Consider the following 24,145-nt stretch of genomic DNA (forward strand, 5'->3'; position numbering starts at 1 on the left):
TATTTGGCGATAAGATCACCGCTCCGTGACGTCGCCGCCCAGACGGTTAACTCCCCGGATTCTGTCACGTGATATATACGTGTACTACTGTGGATGTCGAATCAAAACTACTCATTCATTGATTGGTACTTTACTAGTTTTATGTATTCATGGCGATAAATACACGTACAAGTCAAATTCCATCCATATCAACGAATCACTTCGGGCCAGCTTCCATCTCGAGAGACATATGTTCCAGCAATTCCGAAGTCTCCTCAATCGGCTCACTCTGCCTCGGTGTGCCCACAATCACCGTGTCATTATCCTCGCTATCAGTATCGAAGTAGTCCTCAAAGTCGTCCGCTGATGTGTCAATGTCTATGAAAGTCTCTTCTGTGTCTTCGGGCTTCTCATCCGGGGTTGGTCCGTGGCTTTCATCTTCTATAGCGTGCCCCTCTGAGGAGACTAAGCTGACGACGTCCGCCCACTGGCTTCCCGTGGCCTTGTGGGACGCACGCTGGACCGTACTTTGACCCTCGCTTGGGGCGATGTTGGAGTAGGAAGTGGTCGAAGGGGCAGTACTTCCTGTGTGGATTGCAGGTCCTGGCCTGGTGAATCCACCCGTCTCGAGATCAGGTATGCCTTGATCTGTGAACACGCCGCCGGATCCATCATCATCACCCCCCGCCCACAGCGGAAGGTATCTAAACTCATTGTTGGTAAGACAGGTGATGGTGTCGGTGATTTTGAAATGCGCTCCTTGCCTGCAACCATTTGCCATGCGCTCGGTGAGATCGCCCAAACGTGTGCGCACCTGCTGGAGGAAGTCGATTGGATCGAAGACGGATGCCATGGAGCTTTTGGTAGCAGTTTCTTCAGGTATCTCATCGGTCTCAATGTCAGAATCTAGATCTGGAAGAATACCACCTCGTTTCTCTATGAAAATGTCCCCACCACCGTACTCACGCTGGACAAACTTTGGGCTATCAGAGTCAACGTGGTTATTGAACTGGTTGACTGCCAGCAGAATGTCTTCCAAGGAAACATATGAGAGCTTTGCATCGTTTTCAGTCTGAAAAAGGTGGAGATGTCCGCCCAAGTCGGCGATTGTCATATCTCGGAATTTCTCATCGGGCTTTCGGAGACAGTCGCTATACTCCTCACCCCTGACTGTTCTCCAGAACGTCTTGCTGATGATGCGTTCTACATAACGCATGTTATCGTAAGCATCGGTGTATTCATGCGCTGGGTAGTTGCAGGGATCAATGTAATGGTTTGTTCTCGAGGACCAAGTGTCAACAGATCTGGTCGTATTGGCCACGATGTGGCCCCGCACATATAGTTTGAGCGAGGATAGTAATTCTGATGCCAATGAACAGTGTTCGGCACAGTCATCAATGTGGCGAGAGATCATTATTGTGGACGGCAGCTGCAGGAGCCAGTCCATTCGTGAGCCCGTCAATTGTATAAATTCTTCGAGGATACGGTCCACAAGGCTCTGGCTCGCATACTCGATCCGCTGGCGATCTTCATCATCCAAAGGCTCGCGATGTCGGCCGTGGAAAGTCACCTCTGGCCATTGGAGTTTGGGAGGTTTGCCCGCATGGGCCAGACGTAACAAAGCTTCTTCTCCAACCAGGACAGTGAAAGAATCCTGGCAAAGATAGTCGCATTCAATTCCGCGGGCAATTCGGTAGGTAATTTCCGGATGAAGTTCAATAAAGCAGGCATTTGTACCGTCATACAGCCAGGTCAAAATATGGATTTTGATGTGCCCTATGGTGGCAATACCAAACACCTTGGCCAGTGCAAAGAAGGTCCAAAGCTTGCAAGGCGTATCAAGGCACGGGTTGACACCTCCTAGAGCTTGCAGGATATGCACGATACCGGTGCGGTGACGAGAATCTGAATACTCAGAGGGAAAACCCGATTTCTTACTACCACCCTCAGTTTCGATTCCTTCGTCTTCACCGCCAACACAGTCCACAGGTAAATTCAAACGGCTTGATTCACGATTCCAAGTCCGTATGCCTAGTGGACAAGATAGTTCAGTGGTGAACGCTACTGCCTCGTCGTCCGTTGAGGGGGGAGTGAGGTTAATAACGTATTTAATGCCATCTGGTAGATTTCCCAGAAATTCAGAACGCTTGATCATGCGAGCTTGTCTTCTCGGATCAAAAAGTCTCGTAAAATAGGGAGACTTTGTGTCCAAGAGGGTGTGGCTGTGAACATAATGGGGAATGGACGCTTCAAACTGTGGTTGCAATGACCAGTTTGGCACGTATGATGGAGGGTCTATGAAGACGATTGTATCGGCACCTTCAAATCGGAGAACATCAAGTTTGGAAATGTTCTCATCTTCCTTGATGTTCGAGTCGTAACTCGCGTCTTCATCGGTTTCCTGTTCCTGGTAATATGCCATCTCGTGATCGGTCTGAATCTAAAGTAGTTTCAGTACTACCCATTTCAACACTTTAACTCGTTGAGATCACCCACCTTCTGATGAAGACGGACAATAGAACAGAGAAGTGTAATGGTAAAACGGAAGAAAGACTGTAAAGAGGACACCGAGTTCGCCTTTCTGCAAATGAGGTAGTGACGTGGGTACTCTATGATCACTAGTATGACACGAGCTCTCACAGCCTCAGTCAGCCTTACCGTTTCGCCGCTGCCTGGAAGTAGCACCGAAATCAGTGACTGCGCATCAGAGGTGTACTCGAAAGATGAAGAAGGGGTGAGAAGAACGCGAGAAAGTGTAGCAAGGAAAACTGGAACAATAATTTCGCGTGTTTGTGAACTTCCACTGACTGTGGCGGAGATTCACGTTGCAGTCACTCGGTATTCACTGACAGAAGTGACTGCAAACCGGGAAGACCCTTGCATATGTCCAGCCCCGGCTTCCTCAACGCCGATGGTAACCATTAAGCATGGGTATTATTTGTGTACAATTATAGAGATAAATATTAGAATGTAATTCGGAATAGTTCAGGGGAGCAGAGGCGCAGAAGAGCCACGATGAAGTGTACAGTCTGTAGGAATACACATACTAAGTATTAAACGACCATCCCGACGTGGTTCTAGGGACGCTTCATTCTTCTGAATCAGTAACAGAATGTGTGATCCAGGTCACATTCCCACCACTGATAACACATGTATGTGACCAACGAAAGGAAAGACAAGCCCGTGACCAAAAGGTAGCAGAAGGGTATCAGATGCTCATATTTCGTGAATCATTGAAAGTCGTGAGACAGCCAGCCCAATAATATTGTACATGTAAATCAATCAGATACAGGAAGATGGTAATTTGAGAGCTTCAAACGCCCAAATAGCTGCACCAAACTTAAAGTTTTTCATCCCCACTGGCTTCATCTCTGCGTTTCTCGAATGCCAGCTCGTCCGACCACTGCCCTTCGCTGCTCGTCTTGCTCTTCCGAGATCCTTGGAGACCCTTATTTGGCTCCTTTTTATCTGGGCGACGCTTTTTCTTCTCACGCAGGACGCCTCGTTGTTCATCAACCCGGCTTTCGCTCCGGCTAGTTCCTCCACGTCGGAGGTCTTTCACTTCCTTGATCACCTCACGGAAGCCTTCTTCGATATTGTTCATCCGTGCCAGTACAAGCTTGCTGAGCATATCCTGACTACTTGGGCTGTCGGGACGTCGGATGTTACCTGTCGCGTAGGCTATTTGTGTAGTAAGGCTTGAAGGAACACCGCCTAGGAAACCGTTCGCTATCGCCTTGTTGTCCCCAAGGTCTGAGCCTAAGCCATCAAGGATGGACGCTTGCCGGCGCCGCTGGAAGTGTGAATCGGGTACAGAAAAGCCACCCTGATCCGGAACAGACATCGGATCAGATCGGGTCATGGTCACGTTTCTAAGCCTGCTACCATTCGCAATATGTCTTTTCAGCGTCCACTGATCTGCCGAAGTAGACAGGACAGCCCCGCCTGCTGGATCAGGAGTCTCTGCTCTTGGCCGGACAGGGCCAGGTGAAGCTTTGGCCGCTTCGTGATCGTTATCTGAAGGTATCGGGTTGTACAGCATAGTGGCGCCCGAGTAATTCCGCGTGTGGTTCTTGATCCGCCGAGCGGGACTGGTCTTGCGAGATTTGAGTCGGGCAGTTGATGGCCGAGAGCTGAAGTGCTTGGGGGGCGTATGAATTGGACTTTGTCTGGTGGTCTTGGGCGTATCGTCCTCGGAATCCAGTGGACCTGATCTCTGTTCTCCAGCCCATCCGCCATTGTCATCGCTTGTGAGTTCATCATCACCTTCCATACCCGTAACTCGCGACAATTGCCTGCTTCGCATTGGAGTCAGGAAAGTTCTCCCATTACGTGGTGTCGCAGGCGAGGATGCTACATGGGGAGGTTCAGCGTCGGATGTAGCGGAGTGATTCGTTTCGGTAAAGTCGCGCAAGCTCCTGGTAAACGTCCGGCGAAAGCCCGTCCGACCACGGGGAAATCTCTCGAGCCGCTCGACCTCCTCTGAGTCTTGCTCATCAGGGGGGTTGACAGAGCCCGATCCCATAGTCTGCATCCACTTGTTGACGACGCTGTGGCTTCCTCTGCGATCAAGGGCGGCGGCAGGACGTCTAGCTGTTGCGTCTTGAAAGGGCCGTCGAAACACCTCGTCCAGAGCACGGTCTTTCTGGTATGTGGCAACTGATGGTTCTCGGACGAAGGGTCGAATCTGCGAGCTGAAAGCCCTAAATCGACGCCGGGCTCGAAAGCGGTCGGATGAATCACCTCGAGACGTGGACTCAATCAAGTCGGTTGAATCAATTACCTGCGAACTCAATATCGCTTTCTCGTAAAAACAGATCGTAAATAGGATGGGTAAGTGAGTAATCTTGATGATCGTGCGGTTAATCCGAACAAATTCGCGGAATGGCACGAAGTAACGGAGTGGGGTGATCAGCCAAGCAAGAATATTGGTCGGGGCGACGTAAGAGAAAAGTGCGTCCGACTTGACCATAGAAATTGTGTTGACGGCGAAGAGAAACTGGTGCTCCTGATTGGCATTCTGCACAATACTCATGAAGGAATTCGTCAAAACGGTGATGAGGATGGTGACGACGACAAAGTGACAAATGAACAGGAACACTGTCAAGATGAGTTTGCCCAGCATATTATATTCGTCCCAAAGACTCCATGCTGTTGGAGTAAACCCCATGAGCATCTGGAACAAAGCATACGCGACGGCCCCAGGAGAATGGTCATCGCTGTTGCCAAACGCCTGTGTGAATGCCACGAAAAACCCGCTGCAGGCAATAATGATTAAGAGGAAGACCGCGATAAGGTCAGAAGCCATGATTCTAAATGCGATAAGCAGCTGAGAAAAGTAGCGGTAGTGGTCAAGAACCGAGAAAAGTCGCGGGAAGAGAAGGACTGCATTCGCGGCCAAGATGTCATACGCTTGATCTGCCACAATATGATTGCGAGTGTAGGGCAGGATGACACCATAAAGTCGCATGCAATAGTAGCAGAAAAGGAGGAAAAGAATACCGAGATCAAAGAGATTCCAGAAGCTCATGAGATACAAGCTAAAACCTTGCTCGTTGAACCCGACAATCTCGTCGAGCATAAAGCCAGCGCTCCAAAGCCAGAAGATAAGCTCCAGCGGAGTAATCTCGAGGCGACGTTGGTTTAGTACAGCCAGAAACAATCCCAGTAAAACCGCGAATGACAAAGTTGACAGGAACTGTCTGTATCGAGGCACACGTAATCGTGAAAGTTTGAACAATGAGGCATCCTTTGGGTTGTAAATCGTGACCGAACGTCGAAGTCCAGATACGTTGGGCTGTGGCTGACGATGCGACGTGCCAAGGGGAGAAGGATCAGGAGCGGTACCATATTGCAACCTCCCATTGTTCCTGACTGGGGTGGGCGAGCGATGGAGGTAATCAGATGCGGAATGGAACACAATCGTGCCAGCCCATATCGCTTCGAGTTGTTGTACCACCAGGGGATGTGACAAGAACCGTTTCGCCTGAGCGCGGATGGCCACTTCGAGACAAGAAACACGAGCGATAGCAGGACGTTTGCTTCCTGGCGTAGAATACCAGCCAGGTGCCCGATCGGAGCTTACCGTTGCCGTGGGCGTCTGACCGTTGAGAGGATAGAATTCATAGGAAAGCGCGTCAATCAATTCCCGCGTCGAATATTCTCTCAGCAACTTGATAGCGAGAAGCTCGCTCACCATGGCCCTGGTTTGGCTCACGCCGCTGTTGCCGGGATTCAGATGGACCTCCTTCGAAAACTGGAGACAGTTCGTTATCAGCGCATAAAGTGTAGCCCGTGAGAAATGCAACGTTCGAATTTTCTGCTGAATCGGTTTGACCAAGAATTGAGAGATTTGTGGCGAGCGCAATTGGTCCCAGGTCAGGGTGGTTTCGCATCGAGCAACAATGAGAGGACGGATGGCATGGGTGATGTCATAAACCGGCAGAGTGTCTAAAAAATCAGCATGCGAACATGAATAGGGGATTTTGAATGATAGGGCGAGTATCTGTACCTAGATGCGACGCCGAAAATATTGGAAGGAGAGGCGTGGACTCAACGGGTTCGTCATCCTCTTCGTCGGCATCATCTTCAGATCTTGCGCCAGGCCCCTCATGGGTGCCGCTGTATCCGTTGATCTCTTCATAGCCTGGCTCATTGCCTCGTTGATGTGCATTTTCCTGTGGAAAAGGCCATTGGGAATCGCGGGTTGTGTAGGGCGATGAGAATGGCGACCGCTCTGCATAGACTCGTCTTTTCTTGGGGCGCAAAAGGGAGGCAAGCATTTTGGAAATCGTCCCCTGAAGTCTCAGCAACAATGGGCGGGTTTAAAGATTGCCGTCACTGCATGTTGGGGACGCGCCAAAAACCAAGGCAGAAAAGGCAGAAAAAACAACAATGCGTTACTCGGAACTGAGAAAAGAGAAGGCCTTAAAAGTGAGGAGGGATTTGTTGGAGCAGTTAATCCCAAGGTGGGCAAGAAACCTGGCAGGTTCGCGTGATTCACAAGGTATTTTCAACGGGGGGAGATAAGCAGGGAGAGCTGCCGAAGCGTTGAAACGATTTGCTCCCAAAATTAACGCAGCCCACATGCGCCTGCAGTGAGTGCAGCAGCGGAGGCGGCGATCGCAGGGAATCAGACGAGCTCGAGAGCTAGCGTCCGATAAGTATTCCGCACCTGAATTGTCATTGGCGTGTGCTTCAGATCATTGGAACGGCACAATGTGGCCAGACCGCTAACCGACCCGTTAGTCTAGCTCATGGTGAAAAAAATATCGTACTTTTTTTTCCGATGTATGTACTAAAAGAACTCCCACTGATCATAAGATGGAGATCTCCGGGAACCCCGCCACTTTTCTTTATCGGAACAAGTATGTGACGGTGCGGGTGGCAAACAACCTTACCATTTACAGTGATAAAGAATGTCTATCAATGCATTGCGCAAGGGATGATACCACTTGACTGGGCTGAATTTTTCAGATCATCTGGTTTTTATTACTATGTTTTTAAGGAACGTAACCACTATAGAATATCTACTTTTACGGATCACACATACTTAAATTAAATAATCTTAGCTTTTCCATAAGTATATCTTTGTATGTAGATATTATACCTCGCTTAGACTTGTACTAATAGGTTAAGAATCCTCTTTTTCACTGTATTCTTCACTAAAATAAACGGAAGTTTGTTCTTTATCCCTTACTCTATGCCCTTTGACACTCTTTATTGACTATGCATATGACTTGCTACAACTGCACCTGATACTAGATACAATCCGCAAATAATCAAGAACATTGAATCATGCACAAAAAGCAAGAATACGCAAACAGGGAATTCGCATTTTTGACCAGCAATCAGAGACACACTTTGAGCGCTACGCAGCATACATTGTGACACTCTAAGAAGCTTGCATAAATGAATTACCGGTGCAAATGACCGGATAGATTGATAAGCAGTCAACTCCGACGAGACTGATTACTAGTTCTTTCGCGATACATTTATCTGCCCAGAATCTGTGGGATGATTGTGCTACAGAGCATAATAACCATTGTATTCCAGACAACGTCATGCTTCAGATCTATGTAAAACTATGTCCCTAACCACGGAACCTTCGAAAGCAAGATAGTATTGTTACAAGCCTACTCATGATATACTTCCCAAGTCAATTATCCTGATAAAGTTACGCCAATGAGTTATACAAACATACCTAAACAAATAGCTTTTGAAATAATTATCTCAAAACTCAAAATAGCCGATCACAGTCACATATAGTATGATTTACACTTCGATATAGGCGTCATCAAGCTATCTTCTGAGTAGACATATAGTCTACGGCTTAACATGACGTCGTGTATGAGAAAGTCGTAGATATAATGATCGACTATTGACAATAACATCCTACTAATAATCGCGACAGATACACCGTCCTCTCTTATACAGTGCATTCATGCCATTGAATATCAACTCAAGGCACAATGTATCCAACCTTTACCTTGCATATGTTCTTCATGTCTCTTATAGCCGCCAATTTACTTGTCCACGCCGCCACAAACCCCCTACAACAACCCCAATCGCACTTGACCTTCTCCGATAATTATCCACTCTCCACTTTCATGGAAGACGTTGACAGTTACGTACTCGACAAATCAACTCTTGAATAGGGTGGATACAACTAGTACTTACTTCCTCCACCCCTAGGCCAACACTTAGGCTCCGATGGATCCGATTACCCCTATCTTTCGTTCGGTAAATCGATCCGTTCCGTATCTGCGAATTGTCCAAAAGTTCGGGAAAAGGTGGATAGGTATATCCTAGGGACAAGCTTTATCTACTCGACTTTCGCGGCTCGGACTACACTAAGAAAAGTGAGATTCTTGTTGCTGGGTTCGGTTGCTACAATTGGGTGTTTGTCTCCGCTCCTAGCTCTGAGTAGTAGTTTGAGACTTCAACTTTAGTGGAGTGTATGGAGTATCTGAAGAAATTGATAATATCTCTTATAATCAATTTTGGAGTCGGTCCATCTTGCCACAATGGGGAATAAATACCATACGGTTGCGGTACATTAGATTGATTTGGAAAGTTATCGTTGTTGTATGAGCTGAGATTGCTTGGAACGCACTCCCAGTATCTGTGGTATGTCGCTGGCATTTGATGTAGAATGACTTTCTGTTCTAGCAAAGGGACCTTTTTACCTTATTAAGTTAAGTTTTCCAATGCTAGTTCGCAAATGGGAAGTTAGTGGTAAGCGCTATAGTTGGCGCCGTCTGAACGCCGTCTGGTGCGCTTGGACAAATCGAAACAATTCCGGCGCTAGATATGCAGGCGTTTGACGCGTATTTCTATATTTCAGAGACACTAAGTATGGCCCTACAGCAGCGTCTAAGGGGACTTATAACCGGCCTCGGACACTAGATTGCTTAAATATCGTGATCTCTCTCCATCGTAAGCGAGATGGTGTCCCACGCACGAATCAATGACCCGCCGCACGCGTTCATGCTCAAGTAGCAATTTTATGCGTAGCTCTTCGGCCTCTTCTGCGGACATTGGCCAGTCTTTCACTTGATCCATTACAGACCACACCAGCTCCAGAGGTAGGTGTTGATCGAGCCGAGCTGCCTGTCGGGCTGCAGCAGCCCACCACATATGTTGCTGCGGAGGAACATTCTGCGTTGAACAGGTACGATAATGGGGATCGACGAGTCGAAGCTTGATCAGGGTTAGATTCCCCGGCTGTCTGGGGTCCACTGAGCGGAAGGACTCCAGCTTTGATCGATAGGTATTGGGCCAGCTGAGAAGATGGCCCTCTGTGAGCGGGACCGACCCGAAAGTGTGCAGTGCCCAAGGGGCCTCCTCCTCGTACCGCTCCGGGAAATTTACATCATAAACTGCGACAAGTGCTTTAGGCACCTGACACTGGAGCTCTGAGGCGTGGATTTTGTCTTCGTGCTCAAACGCCAAGCGGACTTGGGTGAGATTCTTGCACTCCACAACATACAGACTGGTGGCTGCTATCCGGTCGTTGCGGAGCCCCTCGGTGTGGAAATGCCTCTCCCTGTTATAGATGGGATTGTCGGGGTGTATTTCGATGCGGGTAATTTCCACTACAACCTGGAGACCCTTATCTTGAAATTGCTTCTCTAATTGACTAAGCTTGCGGTCATGGTGTAGCGGATCCGGGTATTTGCTGATTCCCTGCGCGTGGATTGCACGTCCTGTAAAATCACCCCGCTTCCACTGTTGGTACGAGAACGAGACACCGGGTTCTGGGTGATTGAACCAAGCTCGACGAGTGCGTTTGAATTTAGCGACCTGACAAACGTGGGTAGGAACATCCCATTGATCGGGAGAGAGCAGATCCATCAAATTGGCGGGCTTGTCAGGCAAGGGCTCCACCCGCTTCCATTTGAGTGGTTCAGGGCCTTCAATGTACTCACGAGCTGTGTTGCGCAGTATTTCCCACTCTTCGTAGGTGTCACACTGTAGCTGCCAGCGGGGCCCATAATGCAGAGCATCGAACAATTTGGGCTCTTCTTTATAGTTATGAACCTCGCATCCATATGTCAGGATACGTGGTGGCCGACAGCCACGGGTATTGCCGTAAAATAAGATCTCATTCCAGGAAGAAACGGAGCTTGCTATGAGGAGCTCAAGGTACCTATACAGTTTCTGGTGTTTTCCCGGGTGAAGGTTATTAACGTATGAAGTAATGCGAACATCCAGGGGGTCAGTGTTATTGAACTTCACCTCACAAGGAAGCCATTGGAAGCGGTTCCACCAGCAGCTCTCCGGTCCTCCCTGACCAGGCCTGCGATCCAAATGATGGGGCCGGTCTTGGGGAAGACCCAAGGGATGAGGGGGTAGCTCTCCAGCGGGTTCTTCGGCCGAACCCCAGAGATAATTGTCAAGGGAGGTCCGTCCCTCATGAACCAGGACTCGAGACTGATTGTAGATAAGAGGATACAAAAATGGATCCACTAAGCGATTATATTGAATGTAGGGTCTGGGCTGCGGGTGTGGGGCCACCAGTCGGTCTATCTCCGCTTGGACCCCGTCTTTCAAAGACAGGGACAGGGACCCCTAATCTGACAGACACACATCGGCATGACACACAGCCGAGGAACTGTCAAAGACCAGGAGGCGGCCTGTTTCTCGCCACGTTCTGGCTTTATCGCGCAGTTCCGCCAGGCACCATTCCCATGCAGCGGTGCTGATCAAGTGACCGTCCGGTCCTTCTGTGGCCTCGCGGTACCATTGCGCGATCTGCATCTCATTTGAATCCAGTACGGCGGCATCCCATCCAGGTTTCTCCGTGACCTGTTGCATGAGACGAAGCATCGCCATCTCCCGCTTGGTCAACCGAGGCGTGTGGCGGTAGTCCAACAACCCATGCGCAAAGCGAGCCTCTGGCGGGAGCTGAAAATCCAAGGGAATGGAGCCGAACCCAGGCACTTGAAGCGGACCCTCCCCGTCATTGGTAAGAGTCGCCATTACTGAAGGGTTCTACGCTGGGAAAATCAGTGCGTTGTGGTCTCGCTCGCAGGAGACATGAGCCTTGTGACCCTGGTCTAAATAGTGTCAATTTCCTCCACAACCCACTAGTGAGTAACAGGTTAGCCTTGGATATCTAAGCCTTGTGCTTGCTCTTTCCCCGTTTCGAATCCATCTCCGACTCCCTAGGACACACTTGGTTAAATATTAATATATACCATGGAGCAATCGGGCGATAGTAGGCCGTGTAACCTTACCTGGCTGCGAGGTTATTGCTCCCATCCCACGTGTCGACAACTCGGACGAGATTGCCAGTGCCCAACGGGCGATTAGGACGGATCTCGCATGCACCGAGACTGCCAGCTACGACTCTAATCGAGGTTTTTTGATGCTGGACGCGTTGGTTGTGGTTGTCGACACCCTGGAGCCCGGTGTAAAATATCTACACGCTCGATGGGCTGTTAATCGTGCTGTAGCAGGCCCTGGCCAACTAGTATTCGGGATCACCAGCACCTACGGCGACAAGCTCACTGACTACGCCAAGTACATCAAGGATATTATGTTGAGACATCCACTGCAGCCAGGCAGCTGTCAGCTGATCCTTCGCCTCTTCTTCCTGCGTGGTCTCTGACCACCACCTCTTCCAACCATTCAACCCATCTTCTTGAGATCTAGATAGATCAAATCTCTTTAACCCTTTGCCTTGACATATTTTCCCAGGTTAGCTGGCTGCATTCATGAGCGCTGACGCCCAATTCCAGTGCATGTACTGCCAGAACAGCCGAAACCACTGGGGAAAAGATAGGGATTGACACGGGCACTTTTACCGTCTACTAAGATCCTATTGATGCCGGGAGCTTCTACAGTAGCCTATCCGCCAATTACGGCTTTCATCAGACATTGATAATACCAAGAAAGCAAGAACGCTAGGGAAACTGCACGCCCGCAGGTGTTCAAAAACGGCTGCGCAGTCTTCGGCTGGACCTACATTTTGCTCCCAAGGCCGCGGATAGCGCCCTCACCGTCGCCAATCCCAATGACATCATGATGCAGGCACTTCCCAACATCCAGAGCCTGGCCAACACCATCACCACGGATAACATTGAGATTGCGCTGGGCTCCCGGATAGGCACTGACAATGACATCGTGCATTCACTGTCCCTGGAGGTTCGGAAGAAGAAAATGATAAATGAGCTTTTGATGGCGGTGCTTCTGGCCGTCCGATTTGTGGGCGGCCATTGCAGATGTCTTTGCGGGACTGTCCTGAATAGCACGTTTATTGGGGATGCCGGTGCGGGCGCTACCACTGTCTATGCTATTGTCGAGCATTCGAAAAGCTGGTGCCGCTGGCACTCTTTCTGCTGGGTGGCATTAGGAGTTCCCTACGATAACCGTGGCAAGACGTGGAATGAGTGAGGACGGTATCAAGGTGCTAGGTTCGGAGATTGGATTCAGATTATTCTGCGAAGCGTTTACCAAAGTAGTCTGTTTTTGCTTGTTTTGAAAGATATATGAAGAACCCTAGCCTCTTGGAGGAAAGACCCATAGTAACAAGGCAGATTGAGGATTCTGGCACATTAAATGCCAGTGCCATGCATAGGTAGCGGAAGTGTTCACTAATATATCTTCGACGATGATACATTACTACTATTAGTTTCACTGGTGGACTAGCGCAGATAATTCACTTACAGACCTGACAATCCACCTTCCAGGTGATACTTATCATGTTCCGAACATTCTTTATGCTTTTAGAAAACATTTTAATAATCGACTTATGTTGCTATATATGGAAGCCTCTTGTGGAATCGCAACATCTACATATCGAAGACGCTACAGTTGACACGCTGGAATATCTAGGAACAACAAGCATAACCTGTGTTAAGCACAAGGAGCTGTTCAATGTCCAATAGAGTTGACTAGCGAGTGTATAGAGGCTTACAAGATCTTCGAAAAGAAAGGCTGTCATTGATATCGGTTCCTGTTGTCCTCCCAGACGACACATCAGATTGTGCGCGGCGAACCGCTGGTGTGAGCGAGAGTTGGGCTTTGCTGAGTAATGATCTCAGCGAATAAGATCGAATTGTCTGTCTCCGTCTCCCTATTCAGCTTGTCCATCACCCACTTGTGATAAACAAAGCGCCCACTGCTTTACGCACCCCACTTCAACCCGCCCGCTTTCACCTACTTACTTACTTTCACCTGTTTCGGTGCCCCATAGATCCGATTTTGCAGCACTGTATACTAGTATCTAGTTCACGATGTTAGGGGAATCGGCTTCTGAGACTGTTCGCTTACCAACTATGTCCGAGATTCAGGCAGCTACAGAACGCCTGAGCATGTCCGATGCATACGACCAAGTCTTCCGTGTGGGAGAGCGTTTCGCGGTGAAATCGGGCTACGGTGTACCTCTCGTTGAGGCTGAGACCATGAAGTTTCTCGAAGAGCACCAAGTTCCAGTTCCAAAGGTCCATGCATCCTTTAAGGACCCAGACTCTAAAAAAACTATATCATCATGGATCACATCCCTGGTGACACCCTTGAAGAGTTATTGCCATCTCTGGATTCGACTGAAAAGGCCACAATATGCAATCTGATCAAGAATGCGATATCGAAGCTACGGAGTATACCGTCGCCTGGGTACTTCGGGATGGTGAACCGCCAGCGCTACCTTGATGGGGTATTCTGGACTTCGAAATATGATGCAAAGGTGTCCGGCCCCTTCACAAACCAGGAAGACTTTAATTTTGCCATCATCGAGAGACTCCGCCAGACTGAATCAGAACAGTACATTCGATTGTTGGGACCTATGATTGATCGGACTTTGAGCGGTCACCGTCCTGTTTTTACCAACGGTGACCTTCAGCCGAAGAACATTATGGTCGAGAAGCTCGGGGTTCGTGATGGAAATCCGGAATATAAGATTACTTTACTGGACTGGGAGGGCGCTGGTTGGTATCCGGAATACTGGGAATTTTGCAATGCGACAATCGCCTGCAGATCCAAACCGGATTGGCTTGAACTCGTGCCTGATATACTGGACCAATACCCGATGGAATTTCTCATGATGCAGATGGTGTATGCTTCGGTATTCTACTAGGCACAGAGGGAATGAAGCAGATTCCGAACAAATCTACAGAACGCTGGGGATGCAGGTACGTCAACGCTACCCTCCCGGAGAATAATTGCGCCCACAACAGCACCGGTTGGACTAATGCGAGTGCTGCATATTGCGTTGATATTGCAGCACTGGACTCACAATAATCAGCTGGGAATTACTTGGTACACAGTAGTATGAATATGTAGTACTATATTACCTGGCACAAAGTGAAGGATTCTCTTCGAACTTTCAGACACCAGTTCGAGGCAAATAGGCGACTAAAGTAGAGCGGGGCGCAAGCAGCCAATATATTTCCCCTTGCTCAATATACTTGTGTGAATTACAAGGTAAGTATGCTACTTCAAAAACCATCTGAATATCGACCAAGATCACATGGCAAGAAAATGACACAACAATGATGTGATATTTTACATATTAGATAGGCACTGGTAGCTTGTCAACCTGTCCATTAGAGCAAGGGGGTCAAGAACGCCATTTAGGGGTTAACGAATGGCCGCAAATGCGAGGGTTATAGGGTGAAATAGAACAAAGAAGCTCAAGCAGGTACAGGAATCTATATAGCGGAAAAAGGATATAAGCTATATGATGCTAAATATTATTTCCAGAAGGTACTCAACCAACGGCATCCCACCGAAAGGCCGAAAAAAGTACACTTTCCGATAACGGGTTGGCATTGAGTTTGCTGAAAGCGCCAATCGGGCCGATGATTGGAGGGAAGTGAAGCCAGGCATCGGATTGGATCCAGAACCAAAAGTCAAGGCAGGCAAACCGGGTAGGATAGCGCTCACCGCCTGCAGTGGCCACAGGCTGCAAGCGTGGTCGATCCGTGTGGCGAACTGTCCCCCAAAGAACCAATTGACTGTGACGGAGACGGGCCATCTCGGCAGTTTTTTTTGGGGCTGGTGGCACTAACAGGCAGGAAGGTCTGTGTGTGCGGCAGAACCGCTCTCTGCAACCCCCTCCACCGAACTGCAATCCTAATACGAGACTAACCTAGAAAAGAGCTTTCTGCTTGCGATGACCTCACTCGGTTACACATTGGTGGCTCTGTCCCGTCTAATCCTCGTCAGGGGATGTACTCCGTACTAAGGATGAGTTGTAAGATGGGGATGAATGTCATACTGATCAAAATCAGTCCCTCAATTTGAAATATCAGTAGTAAATTAGATGTAAGGAGAATATGCCATTCACGCTGTGACGGATGAGTCAATGCAGCAATTGGAACTCGGGGAAGGGAAAGAAAGGGAAGGAGGGGGATGGGATTTGACTGGCTCCGGATTGCGGACAGGAATTGCTTAGACTCCATAATTAGCAATGGAAAGAAAGCAAACGAAGGCTCCCAGTGCTCAACCCCCTCAAAATCCCCAAAAAATGTCGAGAAAAATTTTCTTCGGAGGCGGTCAGGGCCAGCAGAAAGGCCCATGATCCCCGGATCGGTGAGTTCAACAGCCCAATGAGAGAGCTCCATCAAGCCCGCCGTACACAAAATTTTATTCTTGAGAATTCTTCTTTCTCCTCCTCTCCTCTCTCTTTCCTATATTCTTCCTCCTCCCGTGCAGAAGCAGCAGAATCACCCTACTCCCTCCCCTCTTGCATCTTTCTCAAAAGGGTCTTGGAGGCTGCTGATGCTACGGTAGAGAGAATACACCCCAGTCATACAGTCCCCGAGAGGACCTTTTTCCCCTCCCCCCACATACACAGTCACCACCATAATGCCGCAGTCCGCTGGTCACGAGGAGGCTGCTCTCCCCTCCTCCCCTCTCTCTGGAGGCGCAGTGGCCTACAACCAGATCAGCAAGGAATTGCAGCCGCTTCCCCCGATGGAAGCTCACAATGGGGCCGTGATCCCTCCCGCTTCGGCTCCCTACCGGGGCAGCAATGGGAGGATGGTCGCCGTCGAGCTTGAGGATGGCACCGTCTACCAAGGCTACAGCTTTGGTGCCGAGAAGAGTATCGCCGGTGAATTGGTCTTCCAAACCGGTATGGTGGGATACCCAGAGTCCATCACGGATCCCTCGTATCGGGGCCAAATCCTCGTCGTTACCTTCCCCCTCGTCGGTAACTATGGTGTCCCCTCCCGGGAGACCATGGATGAGTTGTTGAAGACTCTTCCCAAGTACTTCGAGTCCACTCAGATTCACATCGCGGGTCTGGTCGTTGCTACTTACGCCGGAGAGGAATACTCCCACTTCCTTGCTCAATCCTCCCTTGGCCAGTGGCTGAAGGAGCAAGGTGTTCCTGCCGTCCATGGTGTCGATACCCGTGCTCTCACCAAGCGCATCCGTCAAAAGGGTAGCATGCTGGGTCGTCTGCTGCTCCAGAAGTCTGAGACTGTCAGCGACGCCACTGTTATCCCTACGGAGAAGGATAGCTGGAAGCCTTTCTTCGAACAGATCGAATGGGTTGACCCCAACAAGAAGAACCTGGTCGCCGAAGGTAGGCACCCGACTCACATTTCAGACGAGAATGATCATTTCTGACTTGTTTATGACAGTGTCGATCAAGGAACCCAAACTTTTCTCGCCTCCCGAGAATGTCGCCCTCAAACACCCCTCCGGTCGCCCGGTGCGTGTCCTCTGCTTGGACGTGGGTCTGAAGTTCAACCAGCTGCGCTGCTTGCTTGCCCGCGGTGTTGAGGTTCTCGTCGTTCCTTGGGATTATGATTTCCCTACGCTTGCTGGAAAGGACTATGACGGTCTGTTCGTCTCGAACGGTCCCGGTGACCCGGCTACCCTTGCCACCACCGTCAACAACCTCAGCAAGACCTTGAAGGAGGCCCGGACTCCCGTCTTCGGTATTTGCTTGGGTCATCAGCTAATTGCTCGCTCCGTCGGCGCCCAGACTTTGAAGATGAAGTTCGGTAACCGCGGTCACAACATTCCCTGCACTAGCATGCTCAGCGGAAAGTGCCACATCACTTCCCAAAACCACGGTTATGCCGTGGACTCCAACAGCCTCCCCGAGGGCTGGGAGGAGCTCTTCGTTAACGCCAACGACGGTAGTAACGAGGGTATCCGTCACGTCAGCCGGCCCTTCTTCAGTGTCCAGTTCCACCCTGAAAGCACACCTGGTCCCAGAGATACCGAATACCTGTTCGACGTCTTCATCAACAGCATCAAGGACACCATGGCTTCCTCGGACGCTCTTCAGAAGCCTGTCTCTTTCCCTGGTGGCGTCAAGGAGGAGAACATCAGACTCGCTCCTCGCGTTTCCGTGAAGAAGGTCCTGATCTTGGGTAGTGGTGGTCTGAGCATTGGCCAGGCTGGTGAGTTTGACTACTCCGGTAGTCAGGCCATCAAGGCTTTGAAGGAGGAAGGCATCTACACCGTCTTGATCAACCCTAACATTGCCACTATCCAGACCTCCAAGGGTCTGGCTGACAAGGTCTACTTCCTCCCTGTGAACGCCGACTTTGTTCGCAAGGTGATCAAGCACGAACGCCCTGATGCCATCTACTGTACCTTCGGTGGCCAGACCGCTCTGCAGGTCGGTATCCAGCTCAAGGATGAGTTCGAGTCCCTCGGTGTCAAGGTCCTGGGTACCCCTATCGATACTATCATCACCACCGAAGATCGTGAGCTGTTCGCTCGCAGCATGGACTCCATCAATGAGAAGTGTGCCAAGTCCGCATCTGCCTCCAACTTGGAAGAGGCCATGGGTGTCGTTGAAAGCATCGGCTTCCCCGTTATCGTCCGTGCTGCCTATGCCCTTGGAGGTCTTGGCAGTGGTTTCGCCGATAACATGGATGAGCTGAGGGAGCTCTGCCTTAAGGCTTTCGCTGCCAGTCCTCAGGTGCTGATTGAGCGCAGTATGAAGGGATGGAAGGAAATCGAGTACGAAGTCGTCCGTGATGCCCAGGACAACTGCATCACTGTCTGTAACATGGAGAACTTTGACCCTCTCGGTATCCATACCGGTGACTCTATCGTTGTGGCTCCTTCCCAGACTCTTTCTGATGAAGACTACAACATGCTGCGTACAACTGCCGTCAACGTCATTCGCCACCTTGGTGTTGTCGGAGAGTGTAACATTCAGTATGCGCTGAACCCCTTCTCCAAGGAGTACTGCATTATCGAGGTCAATGCTCGTTTGTCCAGATCCTCTGCTCTTGCTTCCAAAGCCACTGGTTACCCTCTTGCCTTCATCGCTGCCAAGCTTGGTCTGGGTATCCCCTTGAACGAGATCAAGAACTCGGTCACCAAGGTCACTTGCGCTTGCTTCGAGCCTTCCCTTGACTACTGTGTCGTGAAGATTCCCCGTTGGGATCTCAAGAAGTTCACCCGTGTCTCCACCCAGCTCGGTTCCTCCATGAAGAGTGTTGGTGAGGTCATGGCTATCGGACGTACTTTCGAGGAAGCTATTCAGAAGGCTATCCGCTCCGTCGACTTCCACAACCTTGGATTCAACGAGACCAATGCCCTCATGTCCATCAAGGGTGAACTGCAGACTCCCTCTGACCAGCGTCTGTTTGCCATTGCCAACGCCATGGCGACTGGCTACAGTGTCGACGACATCTGGAAGCTTACCCAGATCGACAAGTGGTTCCTGAGCAGACTTAAGGGTCTTAGCGACTTCAGCAAGCTCATGACCCAATACAATGCCACAAGTGTGCCCAGGCCCCTTATCCGCCAGGCCAAGCAGCTTGGTTTCTCGGATCGTCAGCTTGCCAAGTTCCTCAGCTCCAACGAGCTGGCTATCAGACGTCTGCGTGTCGAGTCTGGTATCATCCCCATTGTCAAGCAGATCGACACGGTTGCTGCTGAGTTCCCCTCGGTCACCAACTACTTGTACCTCACATACAACGCCTCTGAGCACGATGTCAACTTTGAGGACAAGGGTATCATGGTTCTCGGATCTGGTGTTTACCGTATTGGTTCGTCCGTCGAGTTCGATTGGTGTTCTGTGCGGGCTATCCGTACCCTTCGTGAACAGGGCCACAAGACGGTCATGGTCAACTACAACCCGGAGACTGTCAGTACCGACTATGATGAGGCTGACCGGTTGTACTTCGAGAACATCAACCTGGAGACCGTCCTTGACATCTACCAGTTGGAGTCTTCTAGCGGTGTTATTATCTCCATGGGTGGCCAGACTCCCAACAACATTGCTCTGCCCCTGCACCGCTTGAACGTTCGCATCCTTGGTACCTCTCCCGAGATGATCGATGGTGCTGAGAACCGTTACAAGTTCTCCCGCATGCTTGACCGTATCGGAGTTGACCAGCCGGCTTGGAAGGAGCTTACTAGCACTGAGGAGGCTACCGAATTCTGTAACAAGGTCGGCTACCCTGTGCTTGTCAGACCTTCTTACGTGCTTTCCGGAGCTGCCATGAACACTGTCTACTCTGAGCACGACTTGGCCAGCTACCTCAACCAGGCTGCTGAGGTCTCCCGTGAGCACCCTGTGGTTATTACCAAGTACATTGAGAACGCCAAGGAGATTGAGATGGATGCTGTGGCTCGCAACGGTGTCATGGTTGGACACTTCATCTCTGAACACGTTGAGAACGCCGGTGTCCACTCTGGTGATGCCACCTTGATCCTGCCCCCGCAGGACCTGGATCCCGAGACCGTTCGCCGCATTGAGGAGGCTACCCGGAAGATCGGAAACGCTCTGAACGTCACTGGCCCTTACAACATCCAGTTCATCGCCAAGGACAACGATATCAAGGTCATCGAGTGTAACGTCAGAGCTTCTCGCTCTTTCCCCTTCGTCTCGAAGGTTATGGGTGTTGATCTCATTGAGATGGCTACTAAGGCGATGATCGGCGCTCCCTTCGCTGAATATCCTCCTGTTTCCATCCCCAAGGACTACGTTGGTGTGAAGGTGCCCCAGTTCTCCTTCTCCCGTCTCTCGGGTGCCGATCCCGTCCTGGGTGTCGAGATGGCCTCCACTGGAGAAGTCGCATCTTTCGGTCGTGACAAGTACGAAGCCTACCTCAAGGCCTTGATCTCCACCGGTTTCCGCCTTCCCAAGCGTAACGTGCTGTTCTCTATCGGTTCCTACAAGGAGAAGATGGAGATGCTGCCCTCGATCCGCAAGCTGCACCAGATCGGGTTCAACCTCTTCGCCACCTCCGGTACTGCTGATTTCTTGAAGGAGAACGGCGTCCCCGTCAAGTATCTCGAGATCCTTCCGGGAGAGGAGGAGGACATCAAGTCCGAGTACTCGCTCACTCAGCACTTGGCCAACAACCTGATTGACTTGTACATCAACTTGCCGTCCAACAACCGGTTCAGACGTCCTGCCAACTACATGAGTAAGGGTTACCGCACTCGTCGTATGGCTGTTGACTACCAGACTCCTCTGGTCACCAACGTCAAGAACGCCAAGATCCTCATTGAGGCCATTGCTCGCCACTTTGCTCTCAACGTGCAGACCATTGACTACCAGACCAGCCACCGCACCATCATCCTGCCCGGCTTGATCAACGTCGCTGCTTTCGTGCCTAACCTGATGGTTCCTGGCTCCCCTGACTTCCAGGCCATGACCAAGGCATCCATTGCCGCTGGTTTCAGCATGGTTCGCGTAATGCCCGTTGGTGTTGACGCTTCGGTCACCGATGCTCGTGCCCTGAAGATTGCCCAGCAGAATGCTGAGAAGTCCTCTTTCTGCGACTTCAACTTCTCTGTGGTGGCTACTGCTGACAACGCCGACCAGATCGGACAAGTGACGGGAGACGTGGGCTCGCTCTTCATCCCCTTCAACCACCTGTCTGGCAACATTAGCAAGGTTGCTACGGTCACCAACCACTTCGGTAACTGGCCGTCCAGCAAGCCCATCATCACTGATGCCAAGTCTACTGATCTGGCCTCCGTCTTGCTGTTGGCCAGCCTCCACAGCCGCAACATTCACGTCATGAGTGTGTCGTCCAAGGAGGACATCAGTCTCATTGCTCTCAGCAAGGAGAAGGGTCTGAAGGTGACTTGCGATGTTTCCGTTTACAGTCTGTTCCTCACGAAGGATGACTTCCCTGAGTGCAGCACGCTGCCCTCGGTTGAGGATCAGAAGGCCTTGTGGGAGCACCTGAGCACCATCGACGTCTTCTCTGTTGGCAGCATCCCTTACCAGGTTGCTGGTGAGAAGAGCTCTCCTGTCGCCGGTATCGCCGAGACTCTGCCGCTCTTGTTCACTGCCGTCTCGGAGGGTCGCCTGACTGTTGAGGACATTGTCGCTCGTCTCTACGAGAACCCCAAGAAGATCTTCGAGCTTCACGACCAGGCCGACAGCTCCGTCGAGATTGAGGTTGACCGGCCGTACCTGTTCCAGGCACCCCAGGGTGCTTGGTCTCCTTTCAACGGCAAGAACGTTAGAGGGTCTGTGCAGCGTGTTGTTTTCCAGGGTAAGACCTCTTGCCTTGACGGTGAAATCATCTCCGATGCTTCCACTGGAACCGACATGTCCACCCACCGGATTGTGCCCGCCTCTCCTTCCGTGAAGGCCATGTCCCCTATGGTGCACGCTCGCCCTGAGAGCTCTCTCGACCGCAGACTGTCCTTCTCTGGAACTCCTCTCCGCCCCGGCCGCAAGCTTGCTGAGCAGGCCCCTGCTGTGGGAGAGCTTGGACCTCCTCTGTATACCCCCGTTCCCCAGGTGTCTTCCTCTCTCCTTGAGATGCTCTCTCGGTCCACCTTCAGACAGAAGCACGTGCTGTCCGTTAACCAGTTCACTCGGGCTGATCTGCACCTGCTCTTCACTGTGGCTCAGGAGATGCGCCTGGGAGTTCAGCGCCAGGGTGTGCTTGATATCCTGAAGGGCCGTGTTCTGTGCACTCTCTTCTATGAGCCTTCCACCCGGACGTCCGCTTCTTTCGATGCTGCCATGCAGCGTCTGGGAGGCCGCACCATTGCCATCTCCACCGAGCACTCCTCGACCAAGAAGGGTGAGACCCTGCAGGATACCGTCCGCACCCTCGGCTGCTACGGAGATGCCGTTGTTCTGCGTCACCCCGATCCCAGCAGTGCCGAGACCGCGGCTAAGTTCTCTCCTGTCCCCATCCTCAACGGTGGCAACGGCAGCGTTGAGCACCCCACCCAAGCGTTCCTTGACCTCTTCACCATCCGTGAGGAGCTCGGCACCGTTACCGGCCTGACCATCACCTTCACTGGTGACTTGCGTTACGGCCGCACTGTGCACTCGCTGCTGAAGCTGCTCCAGTTCTACGATGTTCGCGTGCAGCTGGTTGCGCCCAAGGATCTTTCCCTGCCTGAGGATGTCCGCCAGCAAGTCATTGCCTCTGGCCAGCTTGTTGTGGAGTCTGAGGAGCTGACTCCTGAGATCGTTGCCCGCTCCGATGTTCTGTACTCTACCCGTGTGCAGAAGGAGCGCTTCAGCGATCTGGCTCAGTACGAGCGTCTGAAGAACAGCTTCGTCATTGACAATGCTCTTCTGAAGCACGCCAAGAGCCACATGGTCGTGATGCACCCTCTGCCCCGTAACGCGGAGATCTCGGAGGAAGTTGACTTCGACCAGCGGGCGGCCTACTTCCGCCAGGTTAGTTTCTCCCCCGCCCCATTGACTGAACATGATGCTGATGTTGGATTACAGATGAGATATGGTCTCTACTGCCGTATGGCTCTGCTTGCGTTGATTATGGCGCCTTAGGTCATCCCGGGGTATTGACAAGTTCTACGACGTGAGGGAACCCGAGGATTTCTGTGGCGTTGTTTCACAGGTCTGAATGGCGACCTCCAAGCATCATGTGTGATTTACGTTGCGTGTTGCTTTTCTTCCTTTTTTTCCGCATTGGCTGGTGTTTTTTCGAAAAGTTAAGCAGTGTTATACATATACCGCGTAGGCTGCGAGGCGATTAGAATGCCCGCATGATAGATTAGATGAATTTCCTTCCATGAACACAATCATCCCGTTATGTGTGATGTATGTGGTGTGTGTATTATGTATTGTGTGTGATGTGTGTGTGTTATGTGTGTGTTCTGTGTGTTGTGTTTGTTGTGTGTGTCGTGTTCGTTATGTGTGTGTTTTGTGTGTGTGGTGTTTTCTGTTGTGTTTGGCGTTTTCTTTTCTTTTACCTTTTTTCTTTCCCTTGTTTCATTTCTTTTATCATTGGGTTTGGATGGACGGACTTTGGGATTTTTGGAATACTGGACTGGCGTTGAAATCTTCGGGACATTTTGGGTGGGATGGACAACAACAACGACAACAAGAGATACCCCTGACGACTACTAACAAGATACCACCGAGAAATGTTGATCATGTCTCGCAACAATATTATGATGATTATTCGATGCCATCTATTTTCCATTCATTCCATTTTCCATACCTTGTATCCTTGTACTTCCAGTCTATGCTGGACAAATCTAACTTTAAAGTATCATTAGTAAGAATGAAGGTTACTTCTGCATAACACTTCATACTAAGCAAGTCTAGTACTGAGAATAGTAGTATAAAGAAACTTAGTATTTATTAACACATGGTATAATCAGCATTAAGAATATTGACTGTGACGGCTAGCTTCCAAGATGTAATATTACAGACCTGGCTAGATGTATTGTATACTAGGTAAAGATACAGAAGGGTTATAATATATATCTATTTTTCTTTGTT

The 24,145-nt window shown here is 50.4% G+C and overlaps 7 protein-coding genes across 7 annotated transcripts; 4 read left to right on the forward strand and 3 right to left on the reverse strand.

Moving 5' to 3' along the window:
• Nucleotides 1-151: 151 nt before the first annotated feature.
• On the reverse strand, nucleotides 152-2,891 carry BO83DRAFT_169761 (uncharacterized protein). The gene is made up of 2 exons (XM_025526379.1): nucleotides 2,476-2,891; nucleotides 152-2,413 (listed from the first exon to the last, which is right to left on the reverse strand). Exon 2 carries the CDS (start codon nucleotides 2,399-2,401, stop codon nucleotides 197-199), a length of 2,205 nt encoding a protein of 734 aa, XP_025391508.1. The 5' UTR covers nucleotides 2,402-2,413; nucleotides 2,476-2,891; the 3' UTR covers nucleotides 152-196.
• BO83DRAFT_169741 (uncharacterized protein) lies at nucleotides 2,496-3,136 on the forward strand. Its single transcript, XM_025526378.1, has one exon. It carries the CDS (start codon nucleotides 2,591-2,593, stop codon nucleotides 2,951-2,953), a length of 363 nt encoding a protein of 120 aa, XP_025391509.1. The 5' UTR covers nucleotides 2,496-2,590; the 3' UTR covers nucleotides 2,954-3,136.
• On the reverse strand, nucleotides 2,991-6,946 carry BO83DRAFT_331132 (cation channel family transporter). Its single transcript, XM_025528259.1, has 2 exons — nucleotides 6,491-6,946; nucleotides 2,991-6,429 (listed from the first exon to the last, which is right to left on the reverse strand). Exons 1-2 carry the CDS (start codon nucleotides 6,759-6,761, stop codon nucleotides 3,320-3,322), a joined length of 3,381 nt encoding a protein of 1,126 aa, XP_025391510.1. The 5' UTR covers nucleotides 6,762-6,946; the 3' UTR covers nucleotides 2,991-3,319.
• A 2,408-nt stretch (nucleotides 6,947-9,354) lies between these two features.
• On the reverse strand, nucleotides 9,355-11,564 carry BO83DRAFT_414378 (uncharacterized protein; the record flags this gene model as incomplete). Its single annotated transcript, XM_025534561.1, has 2 exons — nucleotides 11,086-11,564; nucleotides 9,355-10,914 (listed from the first exon to the last, which is right to left on the reverse strand). Exons 1-2 carry the CDS (start codon nucleotides 11,461-11,463, stop codon nucleotides 9,355-9,357), a joined length of 1,938 nt encoding a protein of 645 aa, XP_025391511.1. The 5' UTR covers nucleotides 11,464-11,564.
• A 578-nt stretch (nucleotides 11,565-12,142) lies between these two features.
• On the forward strand, nucleotides 12,143-12,899 carry BO83DRAFT_169771 (uncharacterized protein). Its single transcript, XM_025526380.1, has one exon. The coding sequence runs from the start codon at nucleotides 12,508-12,510 to the stop codon at nucleotides 12,877-12,879; it is 372 nt and encodes a 123-aa protein (XP_025391512.1). The 5' UTR covers nucleotides 12,143-12,507; the 3' UTR covers nucleotides 12,880-12,899.
• Nucleotides 12,900-13,596: 697 nt separating this feature from the next.
• BO83DRAFT_405701 (phosphotransferase enzyme family protein) lies at nucleotides 13,597-14,560 on the forward strand (the record flags this gene model as incomplete). Its single annotated transcript, XM_025533830.1, has 2 exons — nucleotides 13,597-13,991; nucleotides 14,039-14,560. Exons 1-2 carry the CDS (start codon nucleotides 13,722-13,724, stop codon nucleotides 14,558-14,560), a joined length of 792 nt encoding a protein of 263 aa, XP_025391513.1. The 5' UTR covers nucleotides 13,597-13,721.
• Nucleotides 14,561-16,293: 1,733 nt separating this feature from the next.
• Nucleotides 16,294-23,185, forward strand: BO83DRAFT_305698 (bifunctional carbamoylphosphate synthetase/aspartate transcarbamylase; the record flags this gene model as incomplete). The annotated part of the gene is made up of 3 exons (XM_025527272.1): nucleotides 16,294-17,017; nucleotides 17,076-23,074; nucleotides 23,129-23,185. 3 exons carry the CDS (start codon nucleotides 16,294-16,296, stop codon nucleotides 23,183-23,185), a joined length of 6,780 nt encoding a protein of 2,259 aa, XP_025391514.1.
• Between the last annotated feature and the right edge of the window lie 960 nt (nucleotides 23,186-24,145).

Source organism: Aspergillus eucalypticola (genome assembly GCF_003184535.1).
Source record: "Aspergillus eucalypticola CBS 122712 chromosome Unknown BO83scaffold_4, whole genome shotgun sequence".
Classification (NCBI taxonomy): domain Eukaryota; kingdom Fungi; phylum Ascomycota; class Eurotiomycetes; order Eurotiales; family Aspergillaceae; genus Aspergillus; species Aspergillus eucalypticola.

Coding starts and splice junctions, on each gene's coding strand:
- BO83DRAFT_169761 (XM_025526379.1), bottom strand. CDS start 2,401: ATGGCATATTACCAGGAACAGGAAACCGATGAAGACGCGAGTTACGAC.
- BO83DRAFT_169741 (XM_025526378.1), top strand. CDS start 2,591: ATGATCACTAGTATGACACGAGCTCTCACAGCCTCAGTCAGCCTTACC.
- BO83DRAFT_331132 (XM_025528259.1), bottom strand. CDS start 6,761: ATGCTTGCCTCCCTTTTGCGCCCCAAGAAAAGACGAGTCTATGCAGAG. Junction 6,430..6,490: donor ATTTTCGGCGTCGCATCTAG/GTACAGATACTC, acceptor CTGATTTTTTAG/ACACTCTGCCGGTTTATGAC.
- BO83DRAFT_169771 (XM_025526380.1), top strand. CDS start 12,508: ATGATGCAGGCACTTCCCAACATCCAGAGCCTGGCCAACACCATCACC.